This window comes from Anabrus simplex, chromosome 11 (genome assembly GCF_040414725.1).
Source record: "Anabrus simplex isolate iqAnaSimp1 chromosome 11, ASM4041472v1, whole genome shotgun sequence".
Classification (NCBI taxonomy): domain Eukaryota; kingdom Metazoa; phylum Arthropoda; class Insecta; order Orthoptera; family Tettigoniidae; genus Anabrus; species Anabrus simplex.
In genome coordinates this window covers 31279827-31300806 of record NC_090275.1, presented here as the reverse complement: position 1 = coordinate 31300806, position 20980 = coordinate 31279827, and the positions used below count along the sequence as shown (strand labels likewise).

At 38.4% G+C, this 20980-nt stretch overlaps 1 protein-coding gene across 1 annotated transcript in view; it reads left to right on the top strand.

Annotated features, from left to right (window-relative positions):
• LOC136883300 (acid phosphatase type 7) overlaps positions 1-19486 on the top strand; it is a 44425-nt gene extending 24939 nt beyond the window's left edge. Inside the window, exons 7-9 of the mRNA XM_067155534.2 lie at positions 8586-8757; positions 12754-12891; positions 16957-19486. Of these exons, the coding sequence (XP_067011635.1) occupies positions 8586-8757; positions 12754-12891; positions 16957-17025 (379 nt within the window). The 3' untranslated portion in view covers positions 17026-19486. The remainder of the gene's footprint in view (positions 1-8585; positions 8758-12753; positions 12892-16956) is intronic.
• The last annotated feature ends 1494 nt before the right edge of the window (positions 19487-20980 follow it).

The following is a 20980-nucleotide window of genomic DNA, read 5'->3' as shown; positions in this document are numbered from 1 at the left end:
GATTTTGTAACCTTTATTTACAACTTCATTAGTGTCATGATTCCAATTAAGATCTTTCCTTATATTAACACCTAGGCACAAGGGCGAATCAAATATAAACAGGATTTATTTTTTAAATTTATTTCATCATCCAAACAAAATACACATATAGAGATCACTTTTCTACCCGATAGAAGGAAGAAGGACATCTGCAGAGCCAGTTGCACACAAACTCTTCTACACTTGCATCATCATAGAACCGCTGTCCTCCTAGGTCTTGTTTGAGTGTTTAAACAAATGGTATTCGCAGTGCCATAAATCTGTACTGTACGGAGGGTGTTCCAGAGGTGTCCAGTGAATTTCCTACAGTTTTCCCGCGTTAAAGCGGCAGTATGCGGCCTTGCATTGTCATGGAGAAGAATTATGTTTCGGATTGGTTGCCGGCATTGCTTGTTGCGATACGCAGCTTTTGCTTCATCCAAAAGGTGACAGTAATAGGATACATTAATTGTCCTTTGTTCATTAAGAAAATTCACCAGCGAAATGTCCATGGAATCCCAGAAAACGGTTGCAAGCACCTTTCCAGCAGATGCGCGTGTTTTGGCCTTGACCGGACCTGCTTCATCTTTTCGCCACCAATCCATGCTTGCTTGCTTGCTTTGACTCTGGAGTGTAACGATGCACCCCAGTTTTAAAACAAGTCACAATACGATACAAGAAATCCTCTCCTTCCTCCTCGTAGCGACACAGGAGTCTCTACAAACTTCCTGGCATAAAGTTTTTTGTTCCTGGTTGAGAAGATGAAGAACCCACCTTGCAGACAATTTTCTGAAATGGAGTTCATCTTGGATGATGGTTTGAACACTTCTGTACCTTATTCCTATGGCTAAAACAATTTGCACGATTTTTATTCACCAATCTTCACCAATGATATCGCGAATGGCAACAGTGTTGTTCAGAGTGATGCTTGTCTGTGGTCTCCTTTCATGAGGTTCATTTTTCACCGCTTCACTACCTGCCACAAATTTTTTAGCTCGCTCATACACTCGAGTCTGCGAAAGTGTTTCTTCCCCAAACTGTGCATGGAGCCATCTCAAAATTTTGGGTTTGGTGCCCTCTTTTGTGAGAAATTTGTTAATGATGCATTGTGCCACAGACTTACACACCTCTTGCTCACTCATGGCGTACTTAAGCAGCCCAGCTCTCCGCCGTCACATGCGCGCGCAAACCCCTTCTCCAGGCATCGCCACTAACATCCTGGCAAAGCCCCGCCTCAGAATTTGTACTAACACTAGCGGTACATTCAAATTCCCGTTTATATTTGATCTGCCTTTGTACTTAGTGATCTGCACGAGATACTTTTACCTCATCAACACGTTAATTAAAACAGAGAGGACTTTTCCTCATGGTGAAACTTACATTCTGACTTTTCATCCCGTTTACTATTTGTCTGCTATCCATCTCACAGCTTTGCAGGATCTTTTCACAGTTGCTCACAATTCTGTAACTTATTTACTACTCTGTACAGTATATATCCACAAAAAGCCATTTCTGCGATTCCAGTTCTTCATTCATATAATTTTTATGCAGTAAAGCCTCGTTAAGACATTTAGGCAGGGGACATGGAAAAAGAACATGTTAAGCGAGAAAACGTACTACTAAATACAGTATACAAATAAAAACTGTCCAACAGGGTTATGGGAACACTACATACAATTTTTGCTGACATGAGGGCGTTTTTATTAACTTAACCATTGTGGTTTGATTTTATAAGGGTCAGTATTGACTACAATCTCTACTCCAATAAATACATGTTTGATATTCTAAATCAGCCGTGTCAATACTTAAGAGTTATCTAATTAATCACTTATCACCTAATACACTGTACATATTTCGAGGACCTTATTGTCCTCTTCCTCAGCATTTTTTTTTATACTACCAAATATTTCTTGGACCTCTTTATTTATTATTAAACACCAAACTCCAAAGTTCTAGACAGCTCTTATGTGCATCATAAATAAAATAAAATATATCATAAATGTCATAATAGAACACTAAACTACACTGTTCTATGTACAATCTTCTTAAAATGTCATCCTTGTCTGTTACATAAAAATACAATCAGTTTATTAAAATTAGCGTCTCTTAAAATTTTACTAAAATCTTCCAGTTCAGAGATTACATCAGTTAAATGTTGCTGGTATTTCCATGACCTCAAACATTCCCTAGAGTGGTAGCTCTTCACTCCAACCTAAATGATTTTGCTGCTGTCCATACATACACATAATTGGCCTTGACCATAGCATCAGGCAGCATGCCTGTCAGTTGAACGTCAATATCAGGATCAATATCTTTCTCCTCTATTAGCAAATGACCTTGACCTCTGTTGGTTGACATCCAAATCAGAACAAACATAAACCTGTTGAGGGCGTTTTACGTCATGCATCCGCAGGTACGGTGAAAACTTTATCTACCATTTCTAAAGATGAAAGGAAAGTATTAAAAGGTGTGCCGAACATGAGAGAACAAATATGAAAACCTCCGCTGGAGCTTATTAAATAAGAGTGCACTGAAAGGTGTGAAAAACAACAAATATGAAAACATGAACACGGGGGGCCAATAAAAATATCAAAGTATTATTGCAGATCACACTCTTTCTAAAACAAATGTTAATAGAAGCCTTTTATTTCGGAGCAGTGGGTGCGTATTAAACTTTATTTTCTGGCTGCACTCTTAGACACAATCTACCTGGCTCGCTGGAAGGGCAAACTGATGATTGATGATGACTCCTCTTAGACAACGAAATGGAGTGTACACTTGACCACGTGTGACTATAAGGAATGACTTTGGCCATCATTTTGAATCTAACAAAACTTCGACCAACTCGAGTAGTCAGAGTTGAAACTCGAAGGTGTGAGTTTCAACATTCGCGGCCTCTGCGTGCTTAAAGATGCGGATGTCAGCCCACTTTCTGACAGATTTTAATTTTGTCCTCATTAGTAAGGAATTTCATTACTTTTTCCGTATCCATATCTAGTCTACCACAAGACAAATATGTACCACGCTAGTCAATTTCACACGGTGATGTTCCTAATCCAGATATAGACTACTGTATCATGCGACAAATACTCGCTACACTTCACTGTACCATGCAAAACAAAATAAATTTCTAACTTCTGAATAGAATGCGAAATACAAGCACAAATAGGCTCACTGTGTTATTCAGCAATCTCGCTGCTAACTGGCAAGCAAAACTGAACATTCCTGAGGCCAGCGGCTTGCTTCCCGAAGGTGCAACTTATCCTGTCAAGAGCTTTTCCCACAATCACGCAACTGTGGTGACGGCTCTTACCCAAGTTGGAAATCACGTTTGTTTCACAAGGGATGAAAAAATAACATTTTCAGGGCGAGGAAAAATGTGATCATACTAAGCGTTAATAGCGGAAATTCGTGACATGATAAGTGAAGTATTTTTATATAGCTTTAATACGATGAGAATCGGGACTTCAAATTTACGACGCACTAAGCGGGAAAAACGTGTTGATGAGGAAAGCACTAACAAGGTTTCACTGTACATAAAGAAAACCTAAAGATCTAGTAATATTGCATTGAGGACCTCCTCCCCCTTCCTTATCATTACTTAAAGAATGACTGAAAAATTGTCATTTTGGACAACTTTGAGCTGTAGGAATCTCGGTCTGACGAAATCGATAATCGGGTCTCCTGGCGTCCCAGGGAAAGGTTATTTAGGACACAGGAATTCACCCACAAATTTAGGGCTATCCCAGGTAAACTGGGACTGTTGGTCAGCCTAATTTGAACCCACTATCTCCTGAAGACAAGCTTACAGCTATATGATGTGTGAGGCATAGTGGTGTATGTGAATAAACTGTACACTGTTTGAAAAGCTTGATACTATAATTTCCAGAGAATATTATTGTTTCCTTCTGAGATATCCTGCATGAGAATAATTAAAAAGTGACTTATTTTTATTCCCGGGTAGAATAGATTCATGTTCTGCAACCTTACACAAGTACTTCTCTCAGGCTCAGATCACTAAGCAGTTACACAGAATATTTGAGAGAAAGAACGAAGGAAAAATGGTATTACTTAAGGAAAGTGGTATGTAAAGTTCATGACAGTCTTCCCTTGATGACCGAAGACATCTCTGACCCTAAGAACCAAATGACAAAAGGCATATTTGAAAATGTCATATCTGTAATAAACCAAGGTAGACGTTAACTACTTGGAGGCATTTGAAATGTGGCTATATCGTCGCATGGTTCATATACCGTGGACCGACAGGTGAGAAACACTGAGGTGCTGGATCAGATGAGCAAGGAGATGGAGGTGTTCTACAATATCAAGCGATAGGAACTCCAGTATTTTGGCCACTTGACTCGAAACATCAAGTACCGCCTCCAGCAGCTAATCATAGAAGGCAAGATTGAAGGGTGTCGCAGACCAGGGAGGAAGACGATCTTCTGACTCGAGAATTTGCGGGAATGGTTCGAACTTGACTCTCCTTCTCTGTTTCAAATGGCAACCTTGAAAGAAAGGATTGCAATGGTGATTGCTAATCTCCGACATGGAATCCGCACAAGAAGAAGAAGAATCAAGACTTGTATTGTCTTCATCGATATTCTTCCTTGTTAATGATTTAGTTTGGATATTGCGAAATTGTGGACTAATTTATAATGGCAACTGTCATATTATGCTACAAATCTTTATATTCAGCCATTCTCAGGCACTATTGCACTCCATGGTTGACCGGTCAGCGTAATGGCCTTCGGTTCTGAGGGTGCCGTGTTCCAATTTCTGGCTAGGTCGGGGATTTAGCCACATTTGGTTGATTCTTGGATGTTAGTGATGATTTTAATACACATTTTCATCCTCGTACAGCATATTTCACTACCAGCCACCACAGAATAGCAAATATCTCCTTTAACATAGGGTTGGCATAAGGAAGGCTATCCGGCCGTAGAACTGAGCTGTATCTACAGTGCCAACCCCAGACAGTTATGTAAAAGCCAAGAAAGAAAGAAAGAAAGAAATCTTGTGCACTACTAGAGAGAAGAGCCAGTGGTTGCTTAATTAGATGTCCTTAACTGTGCTGGAGCATTCTACAGCCTCTTGAACCCTCAGCCATGTCGTGTAGAATAATTTTTTCTCGGTCATCTCTTCTGACGATGTGACCAAATTATATGCTAGTTCCCTGTTTAACTGTGGATATCCATCGTGCTGTGACCTTCAGTTGATTTAATCTTAACTGATTAGTTCTCTTGCCAGTTTTGCTATTTAGGAGTAGCGAGCCTCTCTATGGCCTATATATGAACAATTGAGGACCTATCAGCCAGCAATATAGTGGCCTCAGTCTTGGAAGCCAAGAATAACAGCTGAGAGGATTTGTCATGCTGTCTGTGCGGCCCCTTGTAATCTGCAGACATTTGGGGCTGAGTAGTGATCGCTCAGTAGATCATGACGCATCAGGGTTGTAGCACCATGGTGTTTGGTTTTTAAAATTTTTATTTTTTACTTTTTAATTAATTTTCCTGGCAGTCCTGAGAATTCTCAGCATTTGCGTCCCACAGAACATTGCAGAGGCATCTATATGGTATAGATCAGTTTTTAATGCCCAATATTTACACATGGAATAAATTGGAGAACACAAACGTATTGACGAGGTGCATTTTAGTAGCAATGACATTAATGTTGTGACTCTTCCATATTTTTTTCAGTTGTTATAGCAATATGTCTTATTTATTTTTAAGTCCATGCAAATGAGTTGAAAATATTGATTCATTATCATAGCCAATCATTCATTTGAGTAAGTGGAGATGTAAGATTTATGTGGTAGGAATACTTTAAGAATAAACACAAGAAGTTATATCTCAAGTGGCATGAAGTATTTGTTTTCTTTGGTTGATTGTTCAGAACCAAGATATTGGTTTGTTTAAAAACACACCTTATCTTTGAAGTACTTTGATAAACATTGTCAGTAATGTCTGTAGTGATAATAAACAAGTTCAAGTGCTTCTCTCACCTGTTGTTAAAAGAACTCTTCTTATCTAGTTCTTATTGAACAGTGGGCAAACTTTGTAGAAATGATGAAATATTGTGGCAGGTTGTCAGCATTCTTTAAACTAAAATGATTACTCAGAGAAGTAGCACATTTTACTATCTACTAAACTATTATTAAACTACTGTTTAGAGTTGCATAGCCCACCTGGTGATGGTGACCATTAAGGTGCCCAAATCTATATGGTCTGACATTGTGGTTAGCCGGTTCAAGTCCCGTTGGTCGAAAAAAATTTCACCTTTGGAATGTTGCCTGGCAGGGAATTAGAGGTGATGGTATACAATTTCTAATCTCTAGATTGCATGCCAAAAGCCTGGATTCAATTCTAAACCTGTCTTCAGTGTTCATATAGACTGAAGGCATATGACACTGTTGATAGCGATTCGTCTGTCGGATGGAGACGTTAACCCATTGAGCCTTGCATATTCCTTTTGCTTGAAACTGCATTGGGACTGGAATTATTTTGAAGGAAATACAATGACGCTTCACATGATGAGAAATTTCTTATTTAAGAGAACATTTAAGAGTTAAATATCCCATACATGAATACAACATATGAATTAATCAGTGTTACATCACACCTGTCAGTAGTTCAAAACTGTGTGGTAAGCCTCAAAACACTGTTACAAATGCAGTCGAACCTGGCATTTTTGGTACAGCTACCTCCCTTCAGCTCTCTTCATGTGTCTTGTACAAACTTTACAGGCCCTGGCGGGGAATTGCTTTGTTGCATTGGGTGAAGTAGGAGTAGGGGAATGAGCCCAGTTCCTCGAGTGCATCCTAATGTAACAAGGAATACTTTTTATTTTATTAGCATCATTGGTCCATACCCACTCTGCCTGCTGAGCTGTAACAGGATCATCATCATCTTCTTATTCTTCTATTTCCACACCACTTTGTTCATCAGAAGAGTTACTAGAACTGCTCACACTATTACTTATATCACTCAGAGAACTACATTCGTGATATTATCACTTTCTAAAAGGGATTGTATATTGGTAAATTTTGGTTGTGTTCAAATGAAGGTCAAAGTTGAATGATAGCCCATTTCAATCTGATATTACCAAGCATACTCTTGATATATGTTAGAAGAGAGCATATAACATAGAAAGCAAAGAGTCTCTGCACAAATTACAAGGAAAGTCGAATTGCACAGTAAAGTGAGACAGTGGAACATTTCCATGATCTGGCATTCGGTTCCACCGAGACAAAGCTTTGAACAGTTCCGTAGCTCGGGCCGAATGCGTTAAGCCTTGAGCACACTCCTTGGTGCTATTCGACAGGAGGAGGCTATGTGCCGGCACCGGATTTTATCTTCTCCCTTCCTACTATCATTCCTTTGATGAGGTTAACATCATGAAGGGCATCTAATCGTACAAACTTGCTACAAAGATTCATCTCACTTCATACCTGACTCCTTAGAGAAGCGGGACAAGGGGTTGGACAACATTGTTTACAGTTAAGAATAAAGACTCGCGTTTATGTTCACCACTTCATGGAGTTTGCCCTTACGATCTTGTCTGAAGACACAGCCCTCCAGCACATCGAACTCCTGCTCTCTACCAAAGCCTCTCACTGTGCAATGTTATCCCCAGAGCAGTGCACTCCACAGCTCTTCGTACACACTACACTTCGCGTCTTACTCCCCGATGACATGCTCCTGAATAACTTGTCACTGATTGACTTGGTCTAGATTGTTTTGTGACTGAACCGCACTCACTTGTGACAGACCCAAGACTGATTTCCGCTCACTCGAGACTGACTGGTGCTCCCCAGCTTCACTCGTTTTATGAACCAGTGGAAGATTCATGCAGTTTCCTTTCAAGATCATTCTGGGCGCCTCCTCCATTGTTAACTATCTTCCGGCATCATCTATGGAGCTCGGCCAACAATTTGCCGGGGCTGTTGTATTGCTTGCTGCTGGCCTTACTCACATTGTTGCCTTCCACCAGCTCCATTACCCTTACCCTCATTGTCACAATATTTTAGAAATGATTGAACAAGGCAGAGTAAATATGTATAGGAAATGGACAGAGAACAGCAACTTACCATGTAAGAATGCATGGATAGAATACTGGTACACATGAAAGGAATAGATGGGTCTAAAATGGGGGTGGAAATAGGCAGTACAAGGTGATAGGAAAAAAGGAGTGGTTATCTAATGTTAAGGCTGGGTGCTTCTCTGGATCTAAGCTATGTCCAACTTTGGAATTTCTAAGAGCAAGAGAGTGAGAAAATGAGGGTAATATTTAAGGACTTAAGACAAACATCAGTGTTGCCATTCACACCCTGCACCTTCAAACAACCTAGTTTGGAATAAATTATTTCATTTTCATTCCTACTATCTCGCTGATATATGCTCTGTTTGACATTTTATCCAAGCCAGTTAGAAGAAAAAGCAATTTTGCTTACAGTCTCTATAATTTGGGACAATATCTCTAGCATTAAAATTGTTGAAACATGATCCTCAACTTGTTGTATTACTGGTACTGGAATTTTAATGGTAATTCATTTTCTTTTTGTTTAGGTTTGGACTTGAAGATCTGTTCTACAACTACGGAGTTGATCTAATGATTTGGGCTCATGAACATTCTTATGAACGCCTGTGGCCAATGTACAACTATCAGGTGTATAATGGAAGCTATGAGGACCCATATCGTAATCCAAATGCACCTGTTCATATCACAACCGGTTCAGCAGTAAGATATATTTTCTCTCTCTCTCTCTGTTTTTTTTTTTTGGTCTTATCTGTGTTTTTTATTTACTGTGAGTGATATTGTATCTGACAACTCCTACCACATGTTTATCATACTATACCCTATCTCAAATTACCTGGGAGATAAGAATGACAAGTCCAGCCATGTGCGCATTGCAGTACTAGTTGCATAAAAACATCAGTCAAGAATCCATGAGATCGATAACCAGTTAAAATAATCTGTAACTAACATGTTATAGGAAGAATACAACATTTATACAATCACTAAAATGAATCAAGATAATATTCAATACAATTCTGATGGTTAAATGTACTCACCAATCTCGCCTGCGGTAGAAAGATAGGTTACTCAGTTCCCTCCATATAGTCAGCAATGTTGGAGTCATTTACATTTATCACTATCCGTTCAACGGCATCATCTACTAACTGGTTCATATCCCACATTTGTTTTTCTTCCGTCTCAGTGACATGTTTTACGCACATTTCCCAATGTTGAGGGGTCACTACTTCAGTCCCTTCCAGCAGCAGTTTTCTTACTTCTGCAAGGGTGAAAGTTTTGTTGTTCCTAATCACATGGCCCCTAACTTGGCTCCACACACTTTCAATTGCATTTAGAGAACAATGGCACGGAGGTAATCCAAAAACTTGCCTTCCCGATTGCAATGCGATATCATCTACTCGATACAGGCCACACGAGTCCTTAATATGCTGTGAGATGGCATTAAGAAATAGTTGCTACTAACCGTGTCACAGTTTCTAGAGTACTACCAGGATTTGCGTCACTATACTTCTTAAAAACGTTGAGAATGCACTTTTTTCTCCACTTCTCAATGCACTTCCCTTCTTATGCTTTGTGAGAAGGGCCGTATCACCCATCTTCACTACAGACAGAATTTTAAGAAAGGTAATGTAAACGTAAATTAAAATAGTAAACTAAATCCTAAACACCAAGACAAAGACTGAGTACCAACTTAATTAATAATGATATATTAATGAATATGTTGTTGTTATATCTTATGGCTAGCCCGAATTCCAATCCATCAGTTTTCTTGCGTTCCAGTATAGTTGAGTGAGATTTCCTGAAGTTCTAGCTTTCACGTCAAGTTTGTTGCAATGTAGCAGGTGTTCCTTATCCAGTTTGCTTCCAGGGTCATGGCAAAGTGTGCATTTTTCAGATCTCAGGATGCTGATTAGTTTCAGATGAGCTGCAAGACAGTAGTGGCCACTGTTAAGTCTGAAGAAGGCTACAGCTTGTCGTCTTGGTTTTATTTTATGTTGATTCCAGTTAGCATCAGTATCCTTCCATAATTTGGTTTCCGCTGTTTTCTTTGCCATTTCTTCATGCACTCCCTTCTTATGCTTTGTGAGAAGGGCCGTATCACCCATCTTCACTACAGACAGAATTTTAAGAAAGGTAATGTAAACGTAAATTAAAATAGTAAACTAAATCCTAAACACCAAGACAAAGACTACTTTCACCTAATTTGCGTTTGAGAGCTGCATTAGATACAGGCCATGCGAGAATGCTGCCATGTTGTTTACAACGATTGATGTTGATGAAACAGATTCTTTTTACACAAACACAATGCCATATTATGGTAAAAAATACTCCCCTGCATAGAATGATACCTTTTGCTGCGAGCTGTGCTAAAATTCACGTTGACAACCTACAGATGGCACGCAGGTGTACATCTAAAACATAGCTAGCCTAGTTCGTACTGGTATACATCAAACCGCTCCTGTCTTATGTTTTGTAGGTCCGTACACCTGCATGTCGAACCAGCTTGAGCGGCTAATGCTGAGTTTGACTCCATAGTCTTAGACAGCGCACATGTTACATAAGAATTGAAGGTCTTCTAAAGTTCATCTAGAAAAATGTACCCCATACTTTAAAAATTGATAGTATACGCAAAATATACAGGGATTGATTCATAAGCCATGACAAATTTCATTTTCCCGATAATGTGCCACAGCTGAAAAATGACATTAATGTTTTACATTTGTTCGAGGTGACCATTTAGAAGACCTTCAATTCCTTTTGAGCAGCATCAGCAAAGTAAAATCACTCAGAAAACAAAATTCATGGTAATCAGAATGCAGAAAATCATCAACTCTGTTATAATCTTTGGCCGAAACACCATTGAACAGGTATCACACTTCAAGTACCTAGGAAGCTGAGTAACACATGAAGCGGATCCAAAAGTAGAAATCAAAACAAGAATTGGCATTGCAAGAAGTATGTTCCTTAAATTAAAACATCTTGTTTGCAGTCGTGACCTCTGCTTCAAAACCGGGTGTGTCTTAAATGTTGTGTGTTGTTGGTGTTGTATTACAGTGTTGAAGGATGAGCACTAACGGTTTTGTCAATAAACCAACTGCAGGCCTGCAAAATGTGCAGTGGAGAATGTTGAAGATTTCATAGGTACACTATGTCATTGATGAGGTATTTCATCTTGCCCGAAAATTTTGAGAACTTTAATCTTCACAAAATGCAGGAAAGCAGCTTATTTTGGTGATGTCTCCCAAAATGACGAATGGACTCTGATCCAGTGGATTCTAGGAGGCACGGTAGAATGGAAATTTGGTCTTGGGCAGGGAAGGTTATCCTGAGCACCAAACAGTGTTTTATAACTCGTCCATCAACCATGCTCTACTACAAAGGCAATCATTTATGTCCATCACTGAGTATTCCTGTTTGAGACACAATACCAAAACAACTGTTATATATAGGGATTTTATACAGCTAAACAATTCAAGAATTTACAATATTTCGGTTGCTATAGTATGATGTGATGAATTGAGGCTGGAGCATTGGGAGTACGAGATGCCACATGTGTAATTAGACTAGACAAAAAAGTGACTGAATGGGTGGCTATATTTCTAGAAAATAGAACTCGGAGAATGTGAGTAGGCGAATCTTTGCCTGACCGTGTAATAATTTTTTTTTCTTTTTCGTCGCACAGACACAGATATGTCTTATGGCGATGATGGGATAGGAAAGGCCTAGGAATTGGGAGGAAGCGGCCGTGGCCTTAATTAAGGGACAGCTCCGGCATTTGCCTGGTGTGAAAATGGGAAACTATGGAAAACCATCTTCAAGGCTGCCAATAGTGGGGCTCGAACCCACTATCTCCCGATTACTGGATACTGGCCGCACTTAAGCGACTACAGCTATCGAGCTTGGTCGTGTAAAAATTAAGAGGAGAGTTTCTCAAGGCAGTACTGTTGGACCTTTATGTTTTCTTATATATATAATATGAGTAAAGAAGTGCAGATGATGTTATTCTGTACAGAGTAATAAATAAGTTACAAGATTGTGAGAAACTGCAAAATGACCTCGATAAAGTTGTGAGATTGAGAGTAGACAATGGTATTTAAAGATAAAAATTTCATTGTTCTGTATTGAAAGTATTAACGTTAAAAATTAAATAATTGAAAAAGAGGTTCAACCTATTCAATACATAGGAAAGAAATGTAGTGATTACATTTTTATTTAATAGTAAATATAAATGGGACCGGTTTCGACGCTAGTCCAGGTGATCGTCAGCCGTAAAAACATGTAAAACAATGCATATGAAAAAGAAAAAGATTAATTAAACTCTGGATCGGTATAAGATGAAACAGTACGTAATATTAAGAATGGTAGTATGGCACACGCAATGATAGGCGAAGTCTCACAATGTTTATGAATATTGGAGAACAGTCAAGTTAAGTACATGTATATAGAAATCAGTATAATTGAATGAGTACTTGTCCTAGTATTGGTTTGGTTGGTTGGTTGGTTGGTTGGTTGGAAAAATGTTTGTGGGTGTCATCGTAATGGATGTAGATATAGATGTACCTGCATAGCTTTGTTTCTGCTGTATAAGGATTCAGATTCATTATAATAGCTGTAATAGAACTTTAGCATAAGTTATTTTAAAAAAAAAAGATGATTTGTAAGAAAAAAGATTTCTGAGTGAAATGGTTTCTCTTTCAGGGTTGCAAAGAGATTCATGATAATTTCAAGTACCCAACACCACCCTGGTCTGCTTTCCAATCTACAAACTATGGATTCATGAGAATGAAGGCATTTAATAGTAGTCATCTTTATATGGAGCAAATCTCAGAAGATTTGGTATGTACCAGTTCCCTCATCCTTTTTTTTTTTGGTGTGCATGTATTCTTTTTCTGTACATTATATTATAGAGTGCTTTACTAAACTTCATATTCTCTCGCATGTTAAGATCCAGTTGTTGGAACTAATGACAGAGGATGTTATCCTTCAGTCCATCTAGGGGCCAATGACCTATAGTCTTTGTCAAATGAGAAGCTGTTTCTATTATGAAGTATAACATTTTGGCCTGATTCAAGTGATATTTAACAGTGGTGAAAAATTCCATAGACTATGACTCATAGAGTGGGTGGGATAATACTTCCATTTGACACAGATTACTGGGTCTTTCATATAAACTCAGACTGAACGCACTGTGTTTGTACTCTGCGCTACAGCAGCTGCATCAGCCGAACATATGTTGCCCGCTGTCACCGTCCTTTAAGCATGTGCACAGGAAATTGTCGGTGGTAAGCAAAGAAGGTGCGGGCCAAAGGATCAGAGCATTTTACCAGTAGGGCAACGACCATAATAGATAAACTAGCGCAGACCAGGGCTAATTGGTATGCCAAAAATTTATTCATTTGAACAAGCCAAACGTAATAGTTATAATACACTCAGTTACAATAGCTGGTACATAGACTCTCAAAGGGGAACCAGCCTCATAACCAACCAAAGGTTTTCCAAAATTTTAAGGAGAGCCTCCAAACATTTGCTAAACCCATCAGAAAGATTAAGTAAGAACATGAGTTACATAAGTATTACAAAGTTCGCTAAACGCATAGTACTGAAGGTCGAACCGAGGAAGTGGAAGGCTTCCTGTCAAGAAAAGTTAACAGGGATCAACCACGATCTAAGAATTCTCAGTCCTTTATGTGCTTCGTGCATCCCAAGCACTTAAAATATTCAGATACTCTATTCTACTTAAAAGAGGGCGAAATCACATACTGTGCCCAATATCTGTGATAACTTGCATACAAACATACCAAACGGGGGCTCAGCCACCCAACAAACATTATAAAAATGACTAGAACAATCCAGAAATGACCCAATTAAACCTGAGGCACATAATGGAATTTTACAACCGAGTGGATAAATTGAAAGAGTTCTGAACGTAGGCAACCCAAAATATCATCCCAACATGATAATACAATTAGCAATTATCTGAAAAGTCACTCCCTTTGTCTTTAAAGCATTTTGACAAGCCAGCTTCCTACCTTCCACGCCTGTAGCAGTCTGGGGATTGAGCGGGTCCAACCCGCACTAACGGCCGAGTCAAGTCACTCTCACACTTGCGATGTAAGGAACCACCTCAGCGAGGCAGACACCCCAGTATATACGCATCACGCGCAGACTCTGATTGGGCGGGCCAAGAGAGCCGGAGCGTGTCAACGTGCGCATGGAAGGAAGAAGCAGGCCAGCCAACATAAATGGACAGGGGCGCTGCGAGGCAGAAGAAAACTTCCTTTACCCCACAGCCGTAAAGAGGAGAAAGGGACAAGAAGTACAATTTATTAAGAAAAGATAACACACACAAATAATAGAAAATTAATTCAGAGCGACCTGCAGGAGCTCAAAATGCGAAATATAAAAGGCAAACGGCGAGAGGGTGAACTTCATGGCACAGCGTGTATACAGTCTTATATGAAATCTTACCTTATAATAGATGTTGGTAGTGTCGTCCTTCCTGGGTTATACAGGCATTGTATTTGGTAACCATGTTTCTGGTTGATGTGAGCGAGTTCTACCACTATAATATTTCTGATTTCATTCATAATGTTTCCTTTCAGTTCCTCCATTGTCTGAGGATTTGTTCGATCCATTTTTTATTTCTGTGTCCGGCTCCATGGCTAAATGGTTAGCGTGCTGGCCTTTCGTCACAGGAGTCCCGGGTTCGATTCACGGTGGGGTTGGGAATTTTAACCGTAATTGGTTCATTTCGCTGACACAGGGACTGGCTGTATGTGTTGTCTCCATCATCATTTCATCCTCATCACGGCGCGCAGGTCGCCTACAGGAGTCACATCAAAAGACCTGCGTCTGGCGAGCCGAACTTGTCCTCGGACACTCCCAGCACTAAAAGCCATATGCCCTTTCATTTCATTTTTCCTTTCAGTTTACCCCACAAATAAAAATTACACACTGTTAGACCTGGAGAACGAGGGGGAAATAGACCAGCACTGGTCACTCTGTCTGCAAACACTTCCAAGATTGTAAGAAGGGAATCTTCTGCTGTACGAGCAGGGGCTGAATCTTGTTGAAACCATCCACATAATTTTTCTTCTTCCGTTAAGTGATTGGAAGGAAGGCGTCACAGTGTCATTGTTGGTACCTCTCTGCATTTACTGTCATTTCGAAAAAATTAAATCCAATTATTCGTCTTGCATTAAGAACACACCAAACACCAATCTTCTTATCATAACGAAGGACAAACTCTTCCTTAATATCCATGTTTATTATTGTACTAGCGATTCAGTTTAGAGTTTCTTCCCTACCATTTAATGTCTTTTGTGGTCCCATTGAGCATATCGTGCTGTTCTTCTCATGTATTCCATCACATTAATGGTAATTCTATTAGCATCAGTTCCCCCCCCCCCCCTTTTTTTTTTACAATCGGCTCTACGTCGCATCGACACAGATAGATCTTATGGCGACGATGGGATAGGAAGGGGCTAGGAGTGGGAAGGAAGTGGCCGTGGCCTTAATTAAGGTACAGCCCCGGCATTTGCCTGGTGTGAAAATGGGAAACCACGGAAAACCATCTTCATGGTGGCTGACAGTGGGTTTCGAACCCACTATCTCCCGGATGCAAGTTCACTGCTGCACATCCCTGACCTCACAAGCCAACTCATCTGGTTTTCCTTATTGGCCATGCTTCATTTCCATATCATAGGTCTAGTCTAGCTGCATGTATGTCTTTGAACTAAGGATGGCTTCTTAACCTGATTTATAACTCCCAAAGTTTCTCTCTTTTTGTAAGATAATGAATACCTCAGACAAGTAAATTCATTTTTGCTTTCCAGTAATTCTTTGTTTAAACAAATTTTGTTTGGAATGGGTTCTTTTCCATTAAAAGCCATCATTTTAGTTTCATGTTGCAATATACTCATATTATACTTAGATGAAATTTTGTGTTACTTGTGGACTGAACGTTGCAGGTCATCATCTTTAGGGGTAATTAGAGTAACATCATCTGCAAACAAGGTAGCATCTAACTTCAGGTTTTTATAAATATGTATATAGCCATGATTCTCTTCCCTCCAGTATTTAATAACAATATTCATGTAAATTATAAATAGCAGAGGGGAAAGTCCACATTCTTGTCTGATACCTCTATTAATTGATTTCTAGTCTGTCTGTCTGTCTGTCTGTCTGTCTGTCTGTCCATCCTCGATCCTAACTGATATTAAATTGTTCCGATATATCTTACACCATCTTTAGTTAAAATATCCATTAATTTAATCTGTTTATTTTGTCGAATGCCTTTTTGAAATGTATGAATGCAATGTGTGTTTCCAGATTAAGCTATCTGTGTTTTCCTATAAGGATTTTCAGGGTAAAAATGCCATCAGCACAGGATCCACATTTATGAAACCCATTTTGTTCATTTCCAATTTTATCATCAGCATTCCTGATCCGGTTGAATTACTGAAAACAGACTGTGGATTTTCATTTCATTTCATTTTCAGTATTTGTACTGCATATTTTTTTATGACAATGGTACAAGTCTTGTAGGCTGTGTTACTATTACCTCCATAATTATCTTCTTCTTATTTCCATACCCCACTTAAGGGAGCTCATTTGCTCTAAACCGTTGACTCCCTTTGGGGATCGGATTATTTACCAACACTTGGCGTTAGCAATTTAGCTGCTGGGTGCCAAATCAGCAAACCCTCCTCCTTCGAATTTCGGACTTGGGACTGGACAATGGGGGAGTTCCGTGTAAATTGTTTTAATGAATATATTTTTAAAATCTCCATGTTTTGTAATTGACAGTAGTATGCTTATGCATTACTGGTACTCTGTTAACTTCATAATGTTTGTATTTTTGTAAATCCAATTGCTTTTTTTTTCTCTCCCTCTTTTCAGGAAGGGCAAGTGATTGATCATATGTGGCTTATCAAGGATTACCATGGTCCTTACAAACAGACCAGTTGATCATAGATGCAGAAGGAGAAAGAAATTATCAGAAACTGATAAATGTTTTATTCCTGAAATGAAGACAATTATATTCACTATAAAGTATTTCTGATGGTTCTGGAAAGAAAGATAATTTCTTCTATTACTATATCAAGATGAAGCATCGGAGAGGGGACTGCAAACAGCCCTTAGATAGGCTGTTCTATGATAATATTCACCTTTCTTTATCAGCGAGTTATGTTTGCTTACAGTATTATCTTACAGAAATTATATTGTTCTATGGGCTACTGTTGTGCTTGTTAAAATTATTTTCACAGTATAGTTCTACTACTCTTTTATGCTTTTTATTATGTTATGCATTAACCCCTGAAGTGGGTTTGTATTTTACTGACACTGTCATCACACCTATATAAGAGATGTTTTATTGTTTACAACTCTTTATTGTTATATACAATTTGTTATAATGTTTATTTCAGTTATGCATTCCTACTTGTTGGTGGTTATGGAGTGTGTGAGATGTTTAGTGTTGAACACTGTTCTATTTTTTACCTGTACTTTTGGTATTATACATATGTCTAATATATTTATACAGTATATGTATATTTATACTGGCAGTACTTGAGTGTTTCTTTTAATGTTGAAATCATTTCAAGTTGTACAAGTGATAGTGATAATGAAGTGATAATGAAAATTTGTTAATTACAGAAAATTGTAAAAGACTCAACAAAACAATTGTGATTAATATACAGTGAAACCTGCCTTAACAAGTTGCCAACATTGAAAGGTCGTGTGTATTGTAGGCCACTTTTATTACGGAAATGACAGAACTTTTCAGTAGATGGCTTATATGTTGGGTTTGGTTAACCCATTGACGTACTAATTTTATAGTCATTCGTTTGCCAGAATTAATTTGCATGAGTCACAGCTAATTGTAGGTTCTTATGGGAACTTTAATTTATTAGTTACAGCTATTTATGCAAACTTTAATTTATAAAATGAAAGAATCATGAATCTTACCTTGCGATTTGTTTTTCAGCTTTTCATTAGATCTTATACTGTGGAAAATTCTGAAGCATTGCTAAACCACAAGACGTTTATCACATTCATATCGGCTAAATAAGGGGCTTTCATGAGCCACGTAGTTGCTTGAGTAACATTGGGGCTATACCAGTATCCCAGAAAATGAAAAAATGTTTGTGGTTTCCTGGCCTTTACCCCCATTTTATTTTCATCTTACATTTTCTGCCTCCTTTTTTTTTACCCATCCATGCAACATAGTGTTCATCACTTTCTTCTCAAATTCATCACTGTCACTGTAAGTAAGCAGTACCACTAAACAATTCTTCACAGTTTGACATATCTGACCCACTTGTATTTGCTCCTATTGAGAAATATCACTGCTTGCTAATAATGGCCATCTACTTGATATGATTACTACTACTGGGCTTGGATGGGGACAGACGCAACGGGGATTCACACTCAGTTTCAAATAGAACAAAAACCACTCATGGTAATCAAACACAATCTCTTTCTTGAGAAAGATAATTTTTTTTTTTTTTTTTCAAATGGTATAAAACCTGTCATGTCATCTCTTGGCAGAACATCCAAAATACATGCTCAAATCTGATCAAGTTTCCCATGGCTGAGAGCTGTGAGTATATGTTGTGTCCTGAGAACTATCACATGGCTGATAGCTATGAATATATGACAGTGAATTAAACAATAAAACAACAGTCATCATCAACATCATCATCATCATCATCATCATCATGTTTTCCATAAGAATACTGCAGTTTGGGCCTATCTTGAGTGGCCTCTTCCTCTCATGATTAGTACGCACACTTTGTTTGGAAGTTTATAAACCCCGAACAGCTAAATGGCTAAGTAAATGAAAAATCATATTCATCAGGGAAAAAAATAAATAGTCATTGTATACTTTCCTAAATATTATATAATTATTAAAGAATCTAGTTTTGGCAAGATCACAGGATTCTTCTCATGAATATATTGATTGCTTGAAGTTGGACACAAGTTTTCTTCTTGCTGTTGATGTCCAACTGTCTATGGATTTTTATAAAATATAATATGCTAATGATGTTTTAACTTCAACAGAAAACATCATCTCATTTGTTTCAAACGAGAAGATAACTGGCAATCAAGAGCAATTAACAGCCCCTAACGTAGCCATCAACTAATTTGTGTTTATTTGTTTACATTTTCATGTAAACAATGGGTAAATTTATACATTTACCTGACTGAAAAAATATCAGATAAACTTTGTTTGTGTTTAACTAGTGGTCACCTTATTCAGAACTCAGTGACCATCATTTTTCCTTTGGTGGCTTCTTTATGCAGGTTAATCTGTATTGCAGGGACCTGTACTAGTCAGCATAATATATTTCTTCTTAAGTACACATCTGTGTCATTGTAAAAAGGAAAGAAAATTAAATATGAAATAAATACTACTTATGTATCCATACATGCAAATTAACCTAATTCTAAAAATTAGCCAATGTTTTACAATATTTTCATGAAATCGTGTATCAGCATATCAGTTCATGCTACTGAGATGGTAGAACTTAGCTATCTGGATCATTCATAATAATAACATAACAATGAAGTTTAAGTGATGGAAATATTACGTGGAGTAGCTTTTAGAGGAGAGATATGTTAGCCCGCCTCATATCATATACTCCGTTAATTCAGGTTTTCACCATGGTGGAATGTAAAATGCGCTGCCATCATTCAGCTTTGCTAATCATGGCCATAGCCCCTGGGGGCTTACACCTCCCTGACCTCTTTTTTTCCCCTACTTACGCTCGTAGATTCCGTTACCAAACCGCATATAATAAAAACACAAGTAAATAAAGCTGTAAAGGAAACAATGCGGAATAAAGAACAAGAAAATTTAGTATGAAACTTTCCTTAATGCAGTGGAGAGTATAACTTGCCAGCAGCCTTAAAAGAACTGGTGCCCGTCCCACATCTACCTCACAACAAAAATTACTCCAATCGACGATAGTTTTCTCACTGAAACGCAACTCAGGCTTCACCATAGGGGTTAGAGATTTTGGTAAAAGACATCACAGGACTGCAAAGTAACCAATTTCATATAATGACTGTTTAGTGTTGTCTAAAAACACTTTTTTCTGCCCACTAACATACCAAAGACATTGACCACCACCTTCAACTCGGCGAATAATAATTATAATTTCGTGTGGCTATTTCTAGCCGAATGCAGCCCTTGTAAGGCAGACCCTCTGATGAGGGTGAGCGAACTCGGCGAATGACAACACTTGAAAACAATGTGATTCTTGTTCACACTTAATTTTACGTTATACCCACACCTTTCACGAAGTCTGGTACTTGAAATCACTTGTGACACTGAGAAAACTAATATGGTGTTGCAATGATAACTGTCTCGCCATGTTAACAGCTGAGATTCAGACTGGCTACTGATGATAGGATGAACTTTAGACGCGCCTCCCATACAGCTGCTTAGGTCTGGGAGAGTAAAAATGGTGCTGGACGGCCTGGGTTTATAAGAGAGACCCTGTAGATTACACAAATTTTATTATGTACAGTTTTTTGATAGAGCTAATATTAATGGAGAAATTCATCATTTCCTCATTTGGATATAGCATATAGCCTTGTGCACAACCAAGGTGTCTCTGAACTTTAATGCAGAGTTTCAAGAAATGTCAGTGCATCAGTGGTAGTGTTGGCCTGTGGCTCTCAAGATCGCGAGTACAAACCTGGCAGAGATAGTCGGATATTTTTGAAGGACAGAGAAAACTCTATTCAGCACTCATGTCATATGATGTGGTGATCCATTTGGTGTTTACTGAACAAAATTAATTAAATCTTGAGATTTAATTGCCAAACAGAGATACATTTCTCTGCCATCTGGTAGATTAAAACAGGACATTGTAATTGACACAAAGGCAGTCTAAATGGTATGAAATCAAAACTG